Source organism: Montipora foliosa, chromosome 3 (assembly GCF_036669935.1).
Source record: "Montipora foliosa isolate CH-2021 chromosome 3, ASM3666993v2, whole genome shotgun sequence".
Classification (NCBI taxonomy): Eukaryota; Metazoa; Cnidaria; class Anthozoa; order Scleractinia; family Acroporidae; genus Montipora; species Montipora foliosa.
In genome coordinates, this window is record NC_090871.1 from 22,976,229 (window position 1) to 22,994,127 (window position 17,899).

At 40.0% G+C, this 17,899-nt stretch overlaps 1 protein-coding gene across 2 annotated transcripts; it reads left to right on the forward strand.

Annotated features, from left to right (window-relative positions):
• The first annotated feature begins 12,731 nt into the window (after positions 1 to 12,731).
• LOC137997090 (uncharacterized) lies at positions 12,732 to 16,933 on the forward strand. Of its 2 annotated transcripts, XM_068842858.1 has the most exons (4): positions 12,732 to 12,837; positions 13,381 to 13,424; positions 15,332 to 16,006; positions 16,291 to 16,933. In XM_068842858.1, the coding sequence occupies exons 2-4, from the start codon at positions 13,418 to 13,420 to the stop codon at positions 16,479 to 16,481; spliced, it is 873 nt and encodes a 290-aa protein (XP_068698959.1). In that variant the 5' UTR covers positions 12,732 to 12,837; positions 13,381 to 13,417; the 3' UTR covers positions 16,482 to 16,933. The 2 variants fall into 2 exon arrangements, with proteins under 2 accessions (XP_068698959.1, XP_068698960.1); XM_068842859.1 differs by lacking the exon at positions 12,732 to 12,837 and having other exon boundaries at positions 15,335 to 16,006.
• The last annotated feature ends 966 nt before the right edge of the window (positions 16,934 to 17,899 follow it).

Sequence of the window (17,899 nt, forward strand, 5' to 3'; positions counted from 1 at the left end):
ATTTTACGAACCATACAGGGCCACGCATTGCGCACGAGTAAACTTTTGAACAATTTACTATGACCGAGAAGGCTGAGCCCTGTTGCACCAGGGGAAAAGTATTTGTTATTAAAATTAATGGCGATTGCTTGTGCAAGTCCTGTGTGGTTTAGCGGTTAGTTACGGCGAAGGACTTACTACTAAGGGATGTCAGAGGTGCCCGGCTCAAGACGGTAAGTGCAGTGCAAAGAGATTTCCTTCTCTCATGTACACATTGGAATTGAATGGGTCAAGGGACACACTTAAGCAATAGAAAACGTTTTCCGTGTTTGCATAGCCTGATATAAACACGAGAGGGGTTGGGAGAATTCGAGGCAGTTATGGAAACCCGAGACGAAGTGGAGGGTTTGCATAACTGTCGAGAATTCTCTCAACCCCTATTCTATATTCAAAGATAATTCAAAGATAATTCAACAAATTAAGCAAAATGCTGGTTTTTTCACTTTTTAATTCAAACAGATTTTCTTGACACACGCTCGTGTTTCCTACCAACCAATCAAAACGCGCGTCTGACAATACATAACCAATCAAAATTCGTGAGATGTCACAGCCGCGTTTACATACTCTCATCTAAACACAGCTATTGACCAATGAGAGTGCGCGTACTATCCTAGTTATTTTATAAAAAGGAGATGACGAAAAATACAAAAAAAAACAGGCCGATTACTGTATGACGAATAGATCAGGGGATGGAACATTAAGAGGGATAGGGGCAGAGAGAAAGAAAGTAAGAAAAGAAAGGAAGAGAGTAGAGAGGGAAGTGGGAGGAGGGAAAGGCGATTTTTTGGTTTTTAGTTTTGTTTTCGACCCCCCTAAAAAATCCGTGCCCCTTTTTTTTCAACCACGCCCCATAAAGGCAATCCCTTTTCACACAGTTGATAAATAACCTAGGTTAATTAAATTCACCCAGTTTGATTTAAATTTACCTAGTTTGATTTAAATGGACCTGAATTTAATTTCAACCTGTAACATATATAAATTAGTGGAAAAACACCAAAGCCGTTCTTAATTGGTTTGATAGCATCCAGTGCAAAGCATCTTACTCATTCATTGCCTTCGACGTCGTTGACTTTTATCCATCTATTTCTATTGAACTAGCTGTCGAGCCAGGCCTGCGACAACAAACATCACGCGGCGTACTCGTGCGGCACTCTCATTGGCTATCGCTACGGTCAACATTTCATCGCTTTGGTCTACATTACACTCAAATTCGAAGCGCTTTTGAGATTTCGTCCGCCTAAAAATCTTCTCGCGGCTCTATAAGCTGCCGCCTTGCCAGGCCTTCTGTCTTCAGAAGGCCTGACTCGTTGGCAATTAGTTAATGCCGCCTTAGATTTCGCATCTCAATACGTCTACATCTCGAATGACAGGGCTCGAAATTGCGACTCACTGGTCGCCAATGCGACCAAAAAATGAGTGCTGGCGACTATATTTTTAGAACTGGTCGCCGCTGGCTATCATTGGAGGCAGCGTGGTCGAGCGGTTAGGGCGTTGGGTTTGCATGCGGCTGCTCCAGGATCAAATCTCGTTCTAACATCTGGTTAGGGTTTGTTTCCGCTTGTCCCGGATTCAACTCTACCACGCTTTGTAAATAGCCAACTGGTTGCCTCCTGCCAGTTGGGGTTCTTAATAATGTTTCTGTTGAGTTTGAATTGTTTCTTTCACATTGTTAAAAGTGGGGTGCCTGTAAACTAGCCTGATAGCTAAGTGCACTTCCACTATAAAAACAAAGCAAAGCAGCAAAGCATGCAAGCTGGCGAATCACGTTTTGTCTGATAACCCAGGATAAACAGTAGACAACTTCTGTATTTGAATCTTTATATGATGAAATCATTCGGAACTGGTAGCTACAACACGACTCACCTTTCTTATCCCACTAAAATAATGTCTACATACTACAAGAAAATCGGTTTCACTCTCTGTACAAAATGTACTTCGATACTTCAATCACCGCGTTTACTAGGCGCCATATTGTTTCAGCGGCTTCATGGGTTCGTGGGTGCACGATGTGCTTCTTTCTGGTTACGTGAGTTTCTTGTGGCCGGAAGACAAAGATTCAGCCAGTTCAATTGAAAATTTAAATCCATCATCCGTTGTGAATGCTGAAAACGTAGATTTTGCCAAATTATCGAAGGACTTCTTTGGGACTAGCTTGATATTGATAATGTATTGATAATGAACCTGGACATTGCATACTGAGTTTGAGGTTTGTATGGAATCTTCAAAAAGCAACCTGTATGTAAAGTAGGTTGGAGAACTTGCCACCTCTGTTAGAAAGCGGAAACCTGCAAAATTGACTACACAAGGTGATTTACATTAATAAATGGAGATAAATATCGGTAGAAAGGTACTTTAAGAAGCCAAGTTCCTCTGATTCTGGCGGTTACTGGGTGTTTTCCATTATGCCTAACCATTAGGTCGGAGACCAGTGGAACTAACCAAGGAAAAAGGGAATCACATTTTTCATGAAAAGTCAATTTTCAACCGGACCGAAGCGTTCCATTTACGTTTCAACCGAAATTTCGGTTACATCACAGTAAAATGGGACTGGAAACGATAATTTCTGTAAATGAAATGGCACGTTTCGGTCGGACCTGAGCGACCGGTCAAGGAAGACCACCTCCAGAGGTGCTCCCGAATATTCCGGTCGGACCGAAGCGAAACTGACCTTTCCATTTGACTTCAGCCCGAAATTTCCGGAAATTTTGGCTTAATGGGAAGAACCCACTGAAACCGTCTGAACCGTACGAGCCGCTCCCCTTTATTTGATCCCGGTCGGAGACTGGTACGAGCATTGTGGTTGTGTGGGGGCCTAGGCCGAGCAATTATAGCATTGCGTTTACTTGCGATAAAGGTAAGTTGCTCACGCAAGCTGTAGGAGAATAAAGAACTACGTTTTCAAGAGGTGAAAAGCAAGGATAAAGGTCCCATGTTTGCCTTCCTATGGAAAACACAGACTTAAAGCGTTCTGTGCGTCGCTCCATTTCAAATAACCGTAGAGAACACCTCGACCAAACTATAACAGTGGCTTATAGAGATCTTTCTCCTGCTGTTTTTTTTTTCTTGCTGTTTAATAGTTATGGCCTTCCTTGCATGCAAAGTAACATTTAAAATCTTGTCATATATTAAACAAGTTGGCGACCAAATTTTACCCATTAGTCGCCAGCTGGCACCTGAGCAAAAAAGTTAATTTCGAGCCCTGTAATGATGATCGTCACATCATCCTCCAAGCGAAGGCCTCTCTTCGATTCTTTACAGCAACGGTGAATTATGGGCCAAGAAAAGGTTATCTAACCTATTTGACATCACCATGGATAGTTATGATGGCGCAGAATCGTGCGAACTTGTTGGCGCATATCTACTATACCTGATAAAAGAGGATTTCCGTGATACGTGTGATTTTGGTCTGTACAAAGATGATGGTCCCGGAGTTTCCAAAGCAACTAACTCCCAGACAAACAGATCTGATTAAGAAGAAGCTTTGTACCATCTTCACCAAAAACGGTCTGAGAATCACGATCGAACTAAACAAACACACGGTAATTTCCTCGACGTGAGCCTAGATTTAAGAACGGTATACACAGCCCCTTTTCTAAGCCAGGAAACATCCCACTCTATGTAAACTCTAAATCCAACTACCCACCTCGCATAACTAGACCCTCCGTGAGGGTACACTGGGTTGCCTGTGGTACGTGCACTGTTTTTCAAGTTGGGGGGTCATTAAGACCATTTAAGGGGTCACCCAGAAGTCATACCAGCAGAGGCCCTTTCGCTCACAGGTCCTCACACGTTCGTACGACGAAACAGATCCTTTTCTGAGGTTAAAAACCTGGCTACCGGCCTATTAATTAATCATTTGTCAGAAAGAAGAAATTCCTGTCCTCTTTAGAAAAAATAGACACGCATTGCTTACGTGCGGTAGTGAAGTAACACAGCGATTTATTCCATATAAAATGTCAACTGAGCTGTGTGTTGTCTTCCAGGAGATTCAAGTTGTCCTTGCGTAATATGTAGCTTTAACAGTGCACGATATTGTTTTGGTATTGTCTATCATTGTAGTGCCTTGTTAGAAGTCTTGGGTAAACAGCCTGAGAAGACACGTGATTACTAGCAAAGTACTGATCTAACCCAGAAAGATTGAAGAAAATAAATGGGACGTGAGAAACATTGGCTTCTGGGCTGACATGTTGATAATTTTCAAGCTCCCTCACAACTTCTTTCACCACAAGTTTAAGCGTGCCCTGTGAGCATCTGACAGCTTTGTGAGTTTACTAAATTTCCTGCCCGGCGGGGTTAGTATCTGGATGGGTGACCTCAAACATATACCCCTTCGTAAAACAGAAGCATTGGACCGAAAATACTCTTAACGCTAACAAATGCAAACTAAGCAAGGTACAGACTTTGTTAGCTTGCTTTATGCAAAAACAAATATTGATGCAAAAGTACATCGATACACAGATTTTAGAAATAGCAGAAGGAAGTTTCCAGGTTGTTCCGCTAATGTCCCCGCCTTTCTCGGGTTGGGGGGGGGGGGGGATTTACTTTGACTGCTGCATAACATATTTACGACATAAAAACAACATTAATTTTGAACCGTGAATATAGAATATAAAAAGTTATTATCAGCGACAAGAGATTTTTGCTGCGTTCAATTTTGTTATTGTACTTCAATAAATCGCAAAATCGAAAGTGACATCGCCGGAATTCAGGAGACGCCGTGATTAAGTTACCGCGGCATGTTTACTCGTCAAACAGTGAAGCATCTGTGTCAAATGATGGCAAGATACCGGGTTTTCGTAAGTTCCTTTTTCTGTCAAGTGTTATATTGTTTGACAATAAATGAGCGAAGTCAAAACAAAGATCACAATCGCCCAAACTCTTGAGGGAGACCATTGTTTCTGCTAAGTCAAAAATTTACTCCCCAAGACGAGGTTATCTATTACCAGGTAATTCAAATTTTTGCTGATTTTGGGGCTCATTTTGTTGAAACTCAAGCACGCTTCCAACAGACCTGTTTATTTTCGAGAACACCTTTCCTGCTAACAAAGCAATACTAAAAGTATCCTCCCGTATCACATTTCAACCTTAAACTCGAAAATTCAATACACAACATGATATTATAATTCACAAAGCCAGAAAATACTATTTTCTGGCTTTGTGAAGTCACGTGAGTCACGGAATCCTTTTCCAGCGAAACATTTTTTTGAAACAAACAACATAAGATGCACTAAAACGCCATTCGCGTTGCAATGACTTTCGACGCCTTTGCTGGTTAAAGAGAATAACAAACTCACGAGGCAGAATGTATATCTAAATTTAATTAAATTAGCACAACAGAAAGACTCTAACCTCTTTTTGACACGAAAATGCTTTACTATTGCCATAAAAACTATCCTGTTAAGCTCGCATATTAGAAAACATGATGAATCATAAAGGCCACCTTTTCCAGCGAACAATTTTTGTGAAACAAATAACATATTTGCTATTAGAGGCAAAAACCCCCTCGTATTTCATTACGTGGGTGAAGAGAAAAAAGTCAGTCGTGTCAAATATGCGCAATATTACAACAAACGAAATTTCAGGATCAAACTGTATCCATGAAGAACCTTTTCCTTAAATAATGAAGCACAAAATAGACGACAAGCTTTCTTTCAAATAATTCTTGGCTGTCACATTTCCAATTATTTTTTATTTTTACCTGAAGCCGGACTGTGCAGAGTTGATCACAGATCCACTTAATTAAGGTGTTCGATTCGTTCTCTGTCTTTGTTGAACCCATAAGTTACCAGAGAATTTTCCATTTGGTTTCAGTGTTCTACAGAACAGCGCACTTGGGAAAATCTAAGAAATGCAGCTTACTTTGATTTCGGCTCGACAGGCGACAGATTGTTGTCGAAGTCCATTACTCGTCGCTTTTAAGATTCCACCGCCTGTCTTGTTCAGTATCTAATTGACTTGCCATTATTGAGCTTCATAAGGGTGTATTTTGTTCAAAGATCCACTAAAACGCCATTCGCGTTACATGACTTTCGACGCCATTGCCGGTTAATTAAGTTTATCATTCTACTGTGTTCACCAGAGAAATCTACGCATTTCCACTACCCTCTCTATCCTAAGAAAATACGAGCAGAATATACCTTCAATCTTTATTGTTAACAGTAATAGCAAAACGTAAATAACTATTCTGCGTAAAGTAGGTAAATGTTTGGAACAACCTGTTTTGGTTGCCAGTTCTCCAGTCATTTATGGACAGTCAATCTCTTGTGCAGAACAGCGAGAGAGCTTACCCGACCTTCCAGGCCTAATCAAAAAACACATAGTTACTCTAGCATCATGGCAAGAGGATTTTCACAAACAGCTTTCATTTCGACGATATTTTTGTGGCGCAGGGATTTCATGATTCGAGCTTCCTTTAAAAATAAACGTGTCTCCCTCTCGTGTTGTCGGAGAAGTTTCTTCCAGTTTCTTTACAACGACTCACTCTCAATCACTTCTTTTCGCAGTGAACACACACCCAAAACTTCCTCTGCCGATCTCCTACTTGTCAGTAAGATCGCTCCACGAAAACCGAGGGAAATCACTGAACGCCGAACTTCTCTTCGCACGCTCAAGCAACCCAAACGATGGAAATAGATCGTTTTCACTGTCGCGCAATAAAAAAAATAAATCAAAAACTATCCAGTGCAAAACGCTAAGAAATTGTTGTCTTATAGAAGATAAAGAAATAAGACACTTGTCCAAGTTTTAGGCCTCTGCGTTTCCCCAAACTTCAGATATTCGTCGAAATGTTTCGCAGAAATTTACAGAGCCCAGTATGAAAACGCCATATTGGTGTACCAATATGGCGGCCGGAAAATAGTGTAAACATCTGGAACTTACTTTGGCTATCTAGGCGACTGATTATCACTACTGAAAAAACAAGCATTTACATAAGCACTTTTCCTAATGCTCTAACTTCTAAAAGGGCTCAAAATCATGAGATAAGTATATATTTTTCAACAAACTTGATCGTAGCTTTGTGTCACGCACCTACATAATCCGGAAATTCAAAATGCTCTGGTTTCCAAACGAAGCACGCTATTCAGCTGTAAAATTGTCAACAGATATAGATATGCCGCCTCTTATGCCTGATGAGGATAAAAACTTTGGTGGATCTTTAGTTTTAGATTTTGGAAGGTGATGACGTCACGTGAAAACGATCTATTGAACCATAGTTAGTTCTACTAAGGGCAGGTACAAAACACAGGTCACAGGGCACAGGTCACAGGTCACAGGTCATTGTTTTACTAATACAGAATGTATCCTAAACATTCATAAAAGCTAACCTTAGGCCTAATTAGGCCTAAACAAACGATTTTAGGCTTAAGGTTAGCTGTTATGAATGTTTAGGATACTTTCTGTATTGGTAAAACAATGCCCTGTGCCCTGTGCCCTGTGCCCTGTGCCCTGTGCCCTGTGACCTGTGTTTTGTACCTGCCGTTCAGAACTAACTATGATTGAACGCCATGCTGCCTTGACTTGGCAGTCCGTATAAGTTTTCCGCCAAAAGTAGAACATGTGACCGGATATCATTCTCCCTCGGCAGGAAAGGATTACTGCCACTTGTGTAGTGCCCTCAATGTCATGCCATTTTCCTTTTTACAGTAGAAAACTTCGATGATGGGATGAGATTGGAAGAGAGGTTTCTTCAAAGATCCAGCGGTGTAAGAACGATTTTTAAAATCAAGGTTTTCTTTTTGATTGAATCACATATTGTGTAGGTTACTTGTTTCACAATTTCTTTTTGGTTTCGTTTGGCATGGTTTCGTTTCGTATGGTTTCGTTTCGCAAACTACAATAAGCCTATCTGGACCACTTTACCTCGATCTCAACCTAAATAAAGACGAGTAGCTTTGGGAGTGAGTAAATGTGTACCAGATCCTTACTTAAACCGAACATTAAGAAGACAATTTCGTCTCTGAGATGTTGAGCTGTACTATCCTTTGACTTAAAACAACAAAAGTCAAAAGCTTTTGTTGAAAGTGGCCGTTTCTGCTGGGGGAACTGGGTTTCGCACTGGTGAAAACACTCACATTCCACCCACGTGGCGAGGGTTCGATTCCCAGACTTACCGTCAAATGTAGGTTGAGTATTTTGGTTCTCTCAGCTAGGAGACGGTTTTTCTCCGGTTACTACGGTTTTGCCACATGACACAAACGGAAGATTACTGCCAAGGCTCAGGCTCTTAATCAGTAACTTTAATCAGTATCGAGGTGCAGGGATCTGAAGGGTTCTGGAGGGATGGTGGGATGGCGGGATGGCGGGGTGGTGAAAACACTCGCTTCCCACCAATGTGGCCTGGGTTCGATGCCCAGACTTGGCGTCATATGTGGGTTGAGTTTAATGGTTCTCTACTCTGCGCCGAGAGGTTTTCTAGCTTCGGGTACTCCGGTTTCCCCTCTCCTCAAAAATCAACATTTGACTTGATTTTCTTTCATTGTTAATTTCAGTTTACAGTGTCTCCAATTAGTGCTCCAGCGCTAGAACGAATAGACACTTACCTCATTTCCAACAGATATAAATTTCCCGCGAAATTTACGTAAAATATGATTTCTCGCTAAGCCTTGCATCTCTCATGTTCAAATAACCTCTCAAAATAAAAATTTTTTGACGATCTATCCGTAGATATTCTTTTCATAACATAGCAATCAAAACAAAAGCACGCAACAAATTAAGTCACATGTACCTCTTCGTCGAATTCTCATGCTTAACACAAGAATTTTTAGTTGTTGCAAAAACTGTTTCTGCATTCGTTAGCAATTATCCTTTCAAATTTCACAGAATAACTCTCGTGCTGGCTTTCTTTCGCTATTTTTTTTTTTTTTGGTTCTTTTTTGTCTTGTTAGCAAGATACTAATCAATTCATGAGCTAATTAAAATAGCCTGTTAGGGCCTGGACAAACTGGAAACGTTTGGCGTTTAAACAATATCAAAGTAACATTGTTTGGTGACCAAACATGCTGATGTTGAAGAGAGTGGCCAATTGGTTGAAACATGTTTGATCTAATTCAGATCAAACTCCACAAGCAAAGAGCTATGGGTCACAAATACGCAAAAACACGTGGATACAAGCGGCTGAGAAAGCGACGGTGGTACGCATGCACGCGCCAAACAACTGCCAAACATTTTTGACACGGGGTTGCAAAACGAACAAAATTTACCCATCAAACACGAGAACAAAGGAAATAATTTAGGTTGTTTGATCGAATGTTTGATGGCCTTCAAATTTTATTGAACAGGACCAAACACGATCAAACAGCACCAAACAAGGTGGCCAAATGGTGAAATGTTTGGTCGACTTTATTATTTCCCGTTTCGCCAGGCCCTTAGATCACCGATAAAACGTAACGTGTATAAAAAACTCACTGGTAAATTAAAACACTCTTCATTACAATTCGTTATATAAAGCGTATTAATAGGCATAGCGTGTTTATCTTGTATGGACCTTTGTTCGCACTCCAGAGAGACATGCTTTTGTGGAATGTTTTTAATTAAGCCGTTCACTAAACACGCATCGTGTTTTATCGGGTCTAAAACCAGTCGGCTTCGCCTCATGAAACGTAACCCGATGAAACACTCCTGCTCATTTAATAAACAGTACTTATAAGACAAAATATTTAATTTATTATATAATAATTTCAAGCATTTCTCCAACTCTTTTCAGGGTTATGTTTGAAGGCAAAATGTAAGAAAACCATTAAAGGTAACTTGATTGTGCAGTTTTTTTCAATGGGAGCATAACACCGTAGTAGATTTCCGCTTAGAAGTCTCAGCGGGTTCTACAACTTCGCAAAGGGTCGTGATTTTTAAAAATGTGTTTAAATTAGAAAGTCAGCAATCACTTTTTTTACAAGTTTACTGCGCTATCATAAAATTTCCCATCTGCATGGTGACCTATTTTCTGGAATCTTTTACACGGTACCGCCCCTATTTTGTTGTCCCCGCTAGGAAAAGGGCAAAATGAGTTTCCCCGAATACAGGAAAGGGGAAAACCCATGTAGCTGTAGAAATATCATACGATGCAAGGGATCCGCGTTTTTGTGATTCAGACATCTCAACTGGGTACATGCTAAATAAGGACTTGAATACGGATTACGCAGCACATTACTTCATCAGTCATTCCTGAAAAAACTGGAAGTCACCCAAAAGCAATTATTGTCTTCAATCATGATTCTCATGAGTTGTCTCAAACTACCCGTACACAACAAATTGGAAGACAGGCTCGAACGTTCTAATTTTACCTTCTTCGATTTCGTATGATCATATACCACTTGAGGAGACTATTTTCTATAAGAACCATTGTAAACAGTTCGGTTTTCAAAGGTCACAGGTCAGCGAAAATAAAGCAAGATTTTATCATGTTTACACTGAATCAGCATCGAGCTTGACAATGTCTTAAACGACAGAAAAAGGAATACCTCATCTAATATAATTTCAGATGACCGAATTCATGATGTTTAGATGTTTGTCACAAAGTAAAGTGGGACAAATATTTTGGTGGTAACCTTCTTTTAAAATTTCCTTACACAGTGCTTCAGTCGACTAAGACTTCTCTTCTCCCTGTAGTTTTTATCATAAAAACAAGTCTATCGTCTTCGCTAAAATTCATTGTAAAGTAAATTATGTGCTGCAACTCCCATCCCCTCGGGACTCTATGACGAGTAGCTTGATATATATTAGCCTTCTGGACCTCATCAATGCATTGCTTACGACTGGGATGGCGGTTAAGCTATAAAAGCCACTCCAAATGTCCCACACATGTGGTACACCTAAGCCATGCCAGAGTGCTCAAACTGGCGAAGTGTGTTGATTTGAAGGTGTTGTAGAGTAAACCTGTCCTGAATGGCAGGTCAGTTCTGTGAAATGGAAAGCGGCGTCCTATAGTCAGTTTTTGTTTTAATTCAACTCGGAAGTTGCCAGATGGTGTTTGTCACAGCACCTCTCTTTTGCAAGTTTGCCAAATGCCGTCAGCCACGCCGCCCGATAACTTGCAGATAGAGACCATACCACAACCAGCAAACATAGCAATACACCGTTGCCTGAAGAAAAAGAAAGAAAAATACAATAGCAGAGGAGCTTGTGACACCTAAAAAAAGTATTGCTACAAGTACATGATCGTGATACGTTTTTTGGACTTATTTCTCTTATTTTGCAAACGTAATAATTTTAAGAACAAACGGCATAATTTGGAAAAACGAGCCGGCATAATTTGAGCATAATTCGGGCAAAAATGAGCACTGTTAGTAGCATACTATATTACTTTTACTAGCACAATCTATAAAAGCCTAGAGGTGTACACTGCTGAAAATATTATTGAAAGTATATGGTGCTTAACTCGAAAGCTGGAAATAAAACGAGCATTCAATGTTTGAGCCCTTGAGTTATCTTTTAATCCTATCTTGCTTACACAACATGTTTCCGAGAACTCTTGCCTTAGCCTGAGTAAGAAGAAAAGCTAATAATAGAGGAAAAGCTCATAATTAGCTCTCAAATTCGGGATACAACACGGACGAGTCACGAATAGAAAGTAAGAAGGATATTTAACGAAGTTAACGAAAAGACCAGAAAATTAACACAACTTACATTTTGGACCGGGGCTGACATTCTTTTTGTTTCAATACTTTCTGTAATTACGTGGGAAATTACATATGGCATACATACAAAGTTAACATACATAACGTCCAATCCCAAAAAAATCCCTTCAAAATCAAGTAAATAAAGTTCTTAATCCAAAGAGTTGTTAATTACTATTCTTTATAAAATAATTCAGATAGTACGCGTGCTCTCATTGGTCAATAGGAGTGTTTACATGACTGCAAAAGTGGTTGTCACGTCACGCCCTTTGCTTTTCCCAAGGGAGGTTATTTTATAAAATCACTAGACGACCTTTTCCGTGTCTGCATGACCTAATCTAAACACTCGAAGAATTGAGAGAATTCTCGAAAGTTATCCAAACCCGAGATGCAGTCGAGGGTTTGCATAACTGGCGAGAATTCTCCCAACCCCCTCGTCTTGAGATCAAGCTATGCAAACACCAAAAAAGTCTTTTCATGCTTTGAATATTCCAGTCAAGCTGTAACCATCAGCAAGGAGTAGCATACCAGGCCTACAGGGAAACCAACCTCTATCATAGGAGCTACGTTTTAAAAGTAATACGAGAACTCCCTCGGACAATACCTTTAAAAAGGATACCAGCGAAACTTTCAAAATGAATGAAAACATGAATCAGCAATGAATTAGCAAAACAATGAATTTTATTTTTAGGTATGCAGTAAGTGTTCCCTGTTGTAACTCAAACGACGTAGGTCACTGGACCTTGATGTTAATCTGCAAATCAGGAGATAATGCTGCCATCAAAGAATACAAACAGAGCCAGCAGGAGCTGGCAAGAAAACAAAGCTGAGCGCACTAAACTGGCAAAGTGACGACATATTCTTCAAAACCTTGCACGTACGTCCTCTGAAAATAATAAAAGCAAACTCCCAATCGCACTTTGATTTTCATCAATAAGAATGTTGGAACTAAAAGGTTCAAGGAAAAACCTGATCCTCGTATCTGGTAAATATAACAGGGGCCTTTCCTTAATTCTGACGCCTTCCAAAACGGATTCAGTGACAACACGCTAAAGCAAATTCTTCAAAGTCCTTAGTCAACACATTTTTTGACATGATCAGTGACAATTGATGGCTGCATGAAACTATATATTGGTTCGAAAACATTGGTCCGTTAACTCGCATTCCTACTCTGAACAAGTTAGAGGTGAGATTGCAGTATTTAACACTCGTGGTAATTTTTCGCAGCATTTGAAGCTTTTTTTGCCTCGGCGAAGTAGTCCTTCCTCTTGTTTAGACCTCTCTTGTTTAGAAGATAGGATAGCTTTTTTTTCTCTGATTTTTGGGGTCTAGAAAAGTTGAGTACTGTTATGACTTCATGAGTTCCATGCTTTCTCGTCCATTTCTCGTCCACAGTTTTTGGGTTAGTTTTTCAGTTTTTCATACCACATTAAATCACAGCGTTCCTTCCAAGAAATAGATGTTTTACCACCTATATCTGTCATTTTCATGACACCTTTTATATCATCACCTTAATTCTAAGAAAACATCGAAAGCACATAGATTGGGAAGTGATCTGTTTTCCAGTTTAATTAATCACCCACTTGCGATTTCTTCTCAGCCGCTCAATAGGGGTTTAAACGGCAGGGTCTTTTATTGTTCAACGGTAAATTTTAGATTTAAACATCCATCTTACTTCTGTCTTGTTGTTCTTGTTGAATTTATTCGTTTATGTTTTCTTTTTCTTCAGTAATTTTAACTGAAGCCAAATTCCTCGAATAACAACCATGGAAGGTGAGTGCACAATGCTCTTTGTAACGTCGTAGCTTTTGTCTACCGTTCCGAGAACATATTTGAGAAAATTATAATCCTTCTTAATCAGGTCCTTCAAACCTCTCGCCTTTGAATCAAAGAGCCTACGTAAGGCCCGCCTCGACCACTTCCCGTTATTGATACTTCGGAGCCCATAACGAGCTCCTGATATCATTTGTGAGAGCCTAGAATTAAAATCTGTTGCCTCAATTCAAGTTATATGATGGTACTAATTGTGCAGATATTGCGACTGTGCTCTTATTTGCATCTGACATCACTTGGTAAAAAAAATTGGCGGCCGATATATCGAATTAATGTTTACCAAACCAGGAGCCCATCACCCGGAGCCTGCAACTTACCTATTTTCGTGCAACGGCGTTTTCACAAGTAAGGTTATTTTTAGATACGCCTTTCCCGTGAATTAGTTTTCAAAAGCCAATCAGAAGCGGTGCATAATTAATAATAAACTGTTATTAATTATGCATCGCTTCTGATTGGCTTTTGAAAACTAATTCGCGGGAAAGGCGTATCTAAAAATAACATTACTTGTGAGAATGCCGTTTCACAGACGCTGTATGGAAGATGCACGCTCCGGGTGATGGGCTCCTGACCAAACTAGTGACCAAAACTTTGGCAAAGCGTTTGAAGTGTAAAAGTGTGGTTCCAGAAAGAATTCGTTATAATAAGAGCTCACAGAGCCCCACTGTCAAGAGAAGAACTATTTTTGATTTCATCAGAATTGAACTACTGATGATCTACGTGATTGAGTATCCACATCTCAAAAGGAAGGTACATCTAAGTGGCTACTGACTTTGAAAAAATTAACTTCCTCTTAGCTCTTATTAACCGAGCAGGAGGTCTGTATGGGAGAATCTTGACCGAGGTCGTGATTACAGACCGAACGCAGTGAGGTCTGTACACAAGACCGAGGTCAAGATTTTCCCATACAGACTGACTAAGCTCGGTTAATAAGATGTTTATTATATGGCAAACAAGAACAATTTAATTCGTTTAATGTAACTGGTTTGTACTAACTGACATTTTGCTTGCCAACGGCGATGAGTGGCGATGAGCTGAACTTAATTCTGTCAAAGTTTTCTCGTCATCCTCTCTTTTGTCATCATGCTGTTTGGTACTTCCAAAATATTGGTAGAAGAAAATACTCAATATTTTTGCATTTTAGTTTGCATCTTTTCACCGCAAAACATTACCGGTCTAGATGCCGGTCTAGATGGGAAAATCTAGACCGCGGTCAATATCGATTTCAGCCAATCAAATTCGTGAACTTAGTAGTTCCCTGTCCTTGTGAGACAGAACCATATAATAATTAAGAGTATTGCATGCATTCATCTTTGGCCCTTCATTCACGAAGTGGATAAGAGTACAACAACGGCTCGAGCTGTGTAATGTTTTGTGGTTTTACAACGAGACCCAGTTTGCTCTCAGCATGGGGAGTAAGGCAAGACGCTGGATCCTCGGTCTATTCATCCTTACATAACTTTGAATAGTTATAGCTCTGGAGATTTTAGCTGTAAAGATTAGCCGAGAGATGATGATACTAATTAAAGGGTATAAGGGTACGAGAAGAAAACGTTAAACTTTCTCTCTTTGCAGACGACATAACTTGTTTTATACAAAACAGAATGTCTTATTGTACTTTGAGTTTTGACCGTCTTAATTACAATCGACCAAAAAAAAAAAATAAACAGAATCCCTAGGAGGCACGGGCACAATGACAAAATTCTCGTGATCCTAAAAAACCTCCTTACCAGTGTAATTAAACGTGCCCAGATTTAACAGCTCATTTAAGAGATGAGATGGCTTCGGAATGTCCTAAGATACTACGCACAGTCCTCTCAATAGTAAAATACTATTTTCTTCCCATTTAGGAGAGCATATTAAGGTGACTTTGGGCATATATAGTGGTCTTCCTGATCCTGTTTGGAAGTTTGATTCCCGAAATGAGAGCTTCAAAACGATTAAGGAGCATTTGGACGATGCCAGAGCCAAAGGAATTACCTACCGTCACAAACAGATGCCCTCCATTCTTGGGTTCAGGGGTTTCTTAGTGCAGCTCTTCGACGCTGAGCAAGCAGACTTAATTGTCGGCCAGAAGACAGCAGCCCTTCAAAAGCTATTGCTGGAAACTATGCCCGAAGGATTGATCAGAAACGACTTGCGGAAAAAGATTTTGCAAGCGATCGACTCAGGAGCTGTCTCAGCTAAGATCATACCTGATAAAACCCAGAGTACAACCCCTAAAGATGTTTCACGAGTAGTTGGAAAGATACTACACTACGCACCTCCACTGAACTTGGCAAGGTGGAACACCAACTGCGTTCAACCTTATAACAACTGCTACAACTACGCAAACGACAAGATAACCAACAGTTTTGCACAGCCTGGTAAAGCCAGTGGTAAACCAATCACTGAGTTAACTGTTGCCCAAGTACTTGCAGCTGTCGAAAGTGACGGTTGGTTAAAAATGGATGTGCCTCCAGAGGCCCCTTGCCCCGCGGCACCGGAACAGCCAAACTGCTTGGTGGCACTTTTTGTTGCTGTTGGTAAGAGATCGGATATTCTTTCTTCCCAGTAATCGCTGAAAGACATTTCTGAGTCAGTGCTTACTGAAAAAGTGTTCAAAATTAACTTTACAAAGAAAAGATTGAATTTATTTGGGTACTGTACATTCGCTGAATGCCAGCTGAGTGTGAAAATTACAAGACCATTTTTTCGGAACATGCAACCTATCATAAAGTCCTGAATCTGACCAAAACTTCACATGTTATTCAGACCTCGATTTGCAATAGTTTTGCTTACTTTCAGTTTATTAACTTTTGTTTTTCAGACACGGATTTCCACTGCATGCGTTTGGATAACAACAAATTGTGGTCCCAAAAGCTTGGATCAACCGCTGCTACGAACAAAGATGGAGCCGGCAAAGATATATCTGATCCAAGGAAGGCTGTTAACCTACCTTACGGTCCAGATTATAAGTTTGTTTCTTTCATGAAGTTTTGTACGGTCATTATAGAATAATACTTGGTCGTGGACAGCCCGAAAGCTAGGAAAAGCTTCACAGTTCAGTTTTGAAAAAAAAGGAATATTCGTTCTAGTTTTCAGTGAAACGCTTCATCATAATTAAGTTAATGACCAACTAGGTGCTACAAGCGCAGCTTCAGTACCCGCCGGTTGTTTTAATTTTCTCAGGTTCACGATTTTACTAATTTTAGCTAGAGAATATGAAACTTATCACCTTTTTGAGATCATGTTACCTCCATGACCATTTTCCCTTTAAAAAAAGCAATGATGGATCTTATTTTGTTTAGTAATGCAATGTGGACAAATCATCAAATGTTTAGCACAGTTGAGCCTACAAACTAAACGTTTAATGGACATAACCCTAAGGCTGTCGCGGTCAAAGTCGAACGGATCTTGTAGTTTAAAATTAAACAATGTGGTTTCAAATAAAGAATTATATTTGAAGATAAGATTTTGGTGTCTTTTATTTTGCTCTATTTCTGTAAAACCGGAAAACGAAACTACAAGAAACGTCTTTCTTTTTCTTTTTGAAAAACCTGAAAATAAAATCAAGTGTTCTTGCTCTGGGGCACTACGTATTCTAACGATTGGGTTGGATCGAGCACGAAATGGAGGCTAATCCAGAGGAATCGCATTTCATGCTAGATCCAGTCTAACCTTGAGAATACGAAACTGGCCTATCGAAATCAAATTAATCACTTAAATCAAATTAAACATTGGTTTTCACATGGAGAGGGGAAAACCAAAGTACCGTCGGAGAAAAACCTCTCAGAGCAGAGTAGAGAACCAACAAACTTGTCCCACATGTGACACCGAGTCTGGGAATCGAACATGGGCTACATTGGTAGGGGGTAGATTCGAGGCAAGTCAGTTATCTTGCTCGTTTTCCTTAATTAATCCAGAAGAAGCTAACGAATCAATGAAAAGCAGAATCTGATTTTGAATGTGGATTACTGAATTGAATGATCCTCTTTTTTTGGCTCTGGTAAAGAATACCCAGGGGAATGGTAACAAAATGGTGTACATGGGCGTAATTTACAAAACGAGTGGATAAACGTCGATTTACCACCACAAAGAGAGAGAGAAAACTGGCGTTTCGAGCGCAAGCATTAGTAGTCTGTCACCACTTCAGCTGATTCTGCTTTTCTCCAACAGGATCAGGAACCACTTGTTCTTCATTCCACTTTGAAATGTGGCAAAAACTGAGTTTATGGTCATTAGCTCGCGTCAAAAATTGCAGTCTTTAAATGACAAGACAATAAATGTTAATGTAGAGGGCGTCAAAATAAACCAAACAGATCATAGCAAAGCTCTTGGACTGAACATAGATGAAAACCTATCCTGGAAGGAACACATACACGCAACTTCAAAAAAGGTCGCTTTCAGTATCGGTGCACTTAAGCGAGTCAGACCTT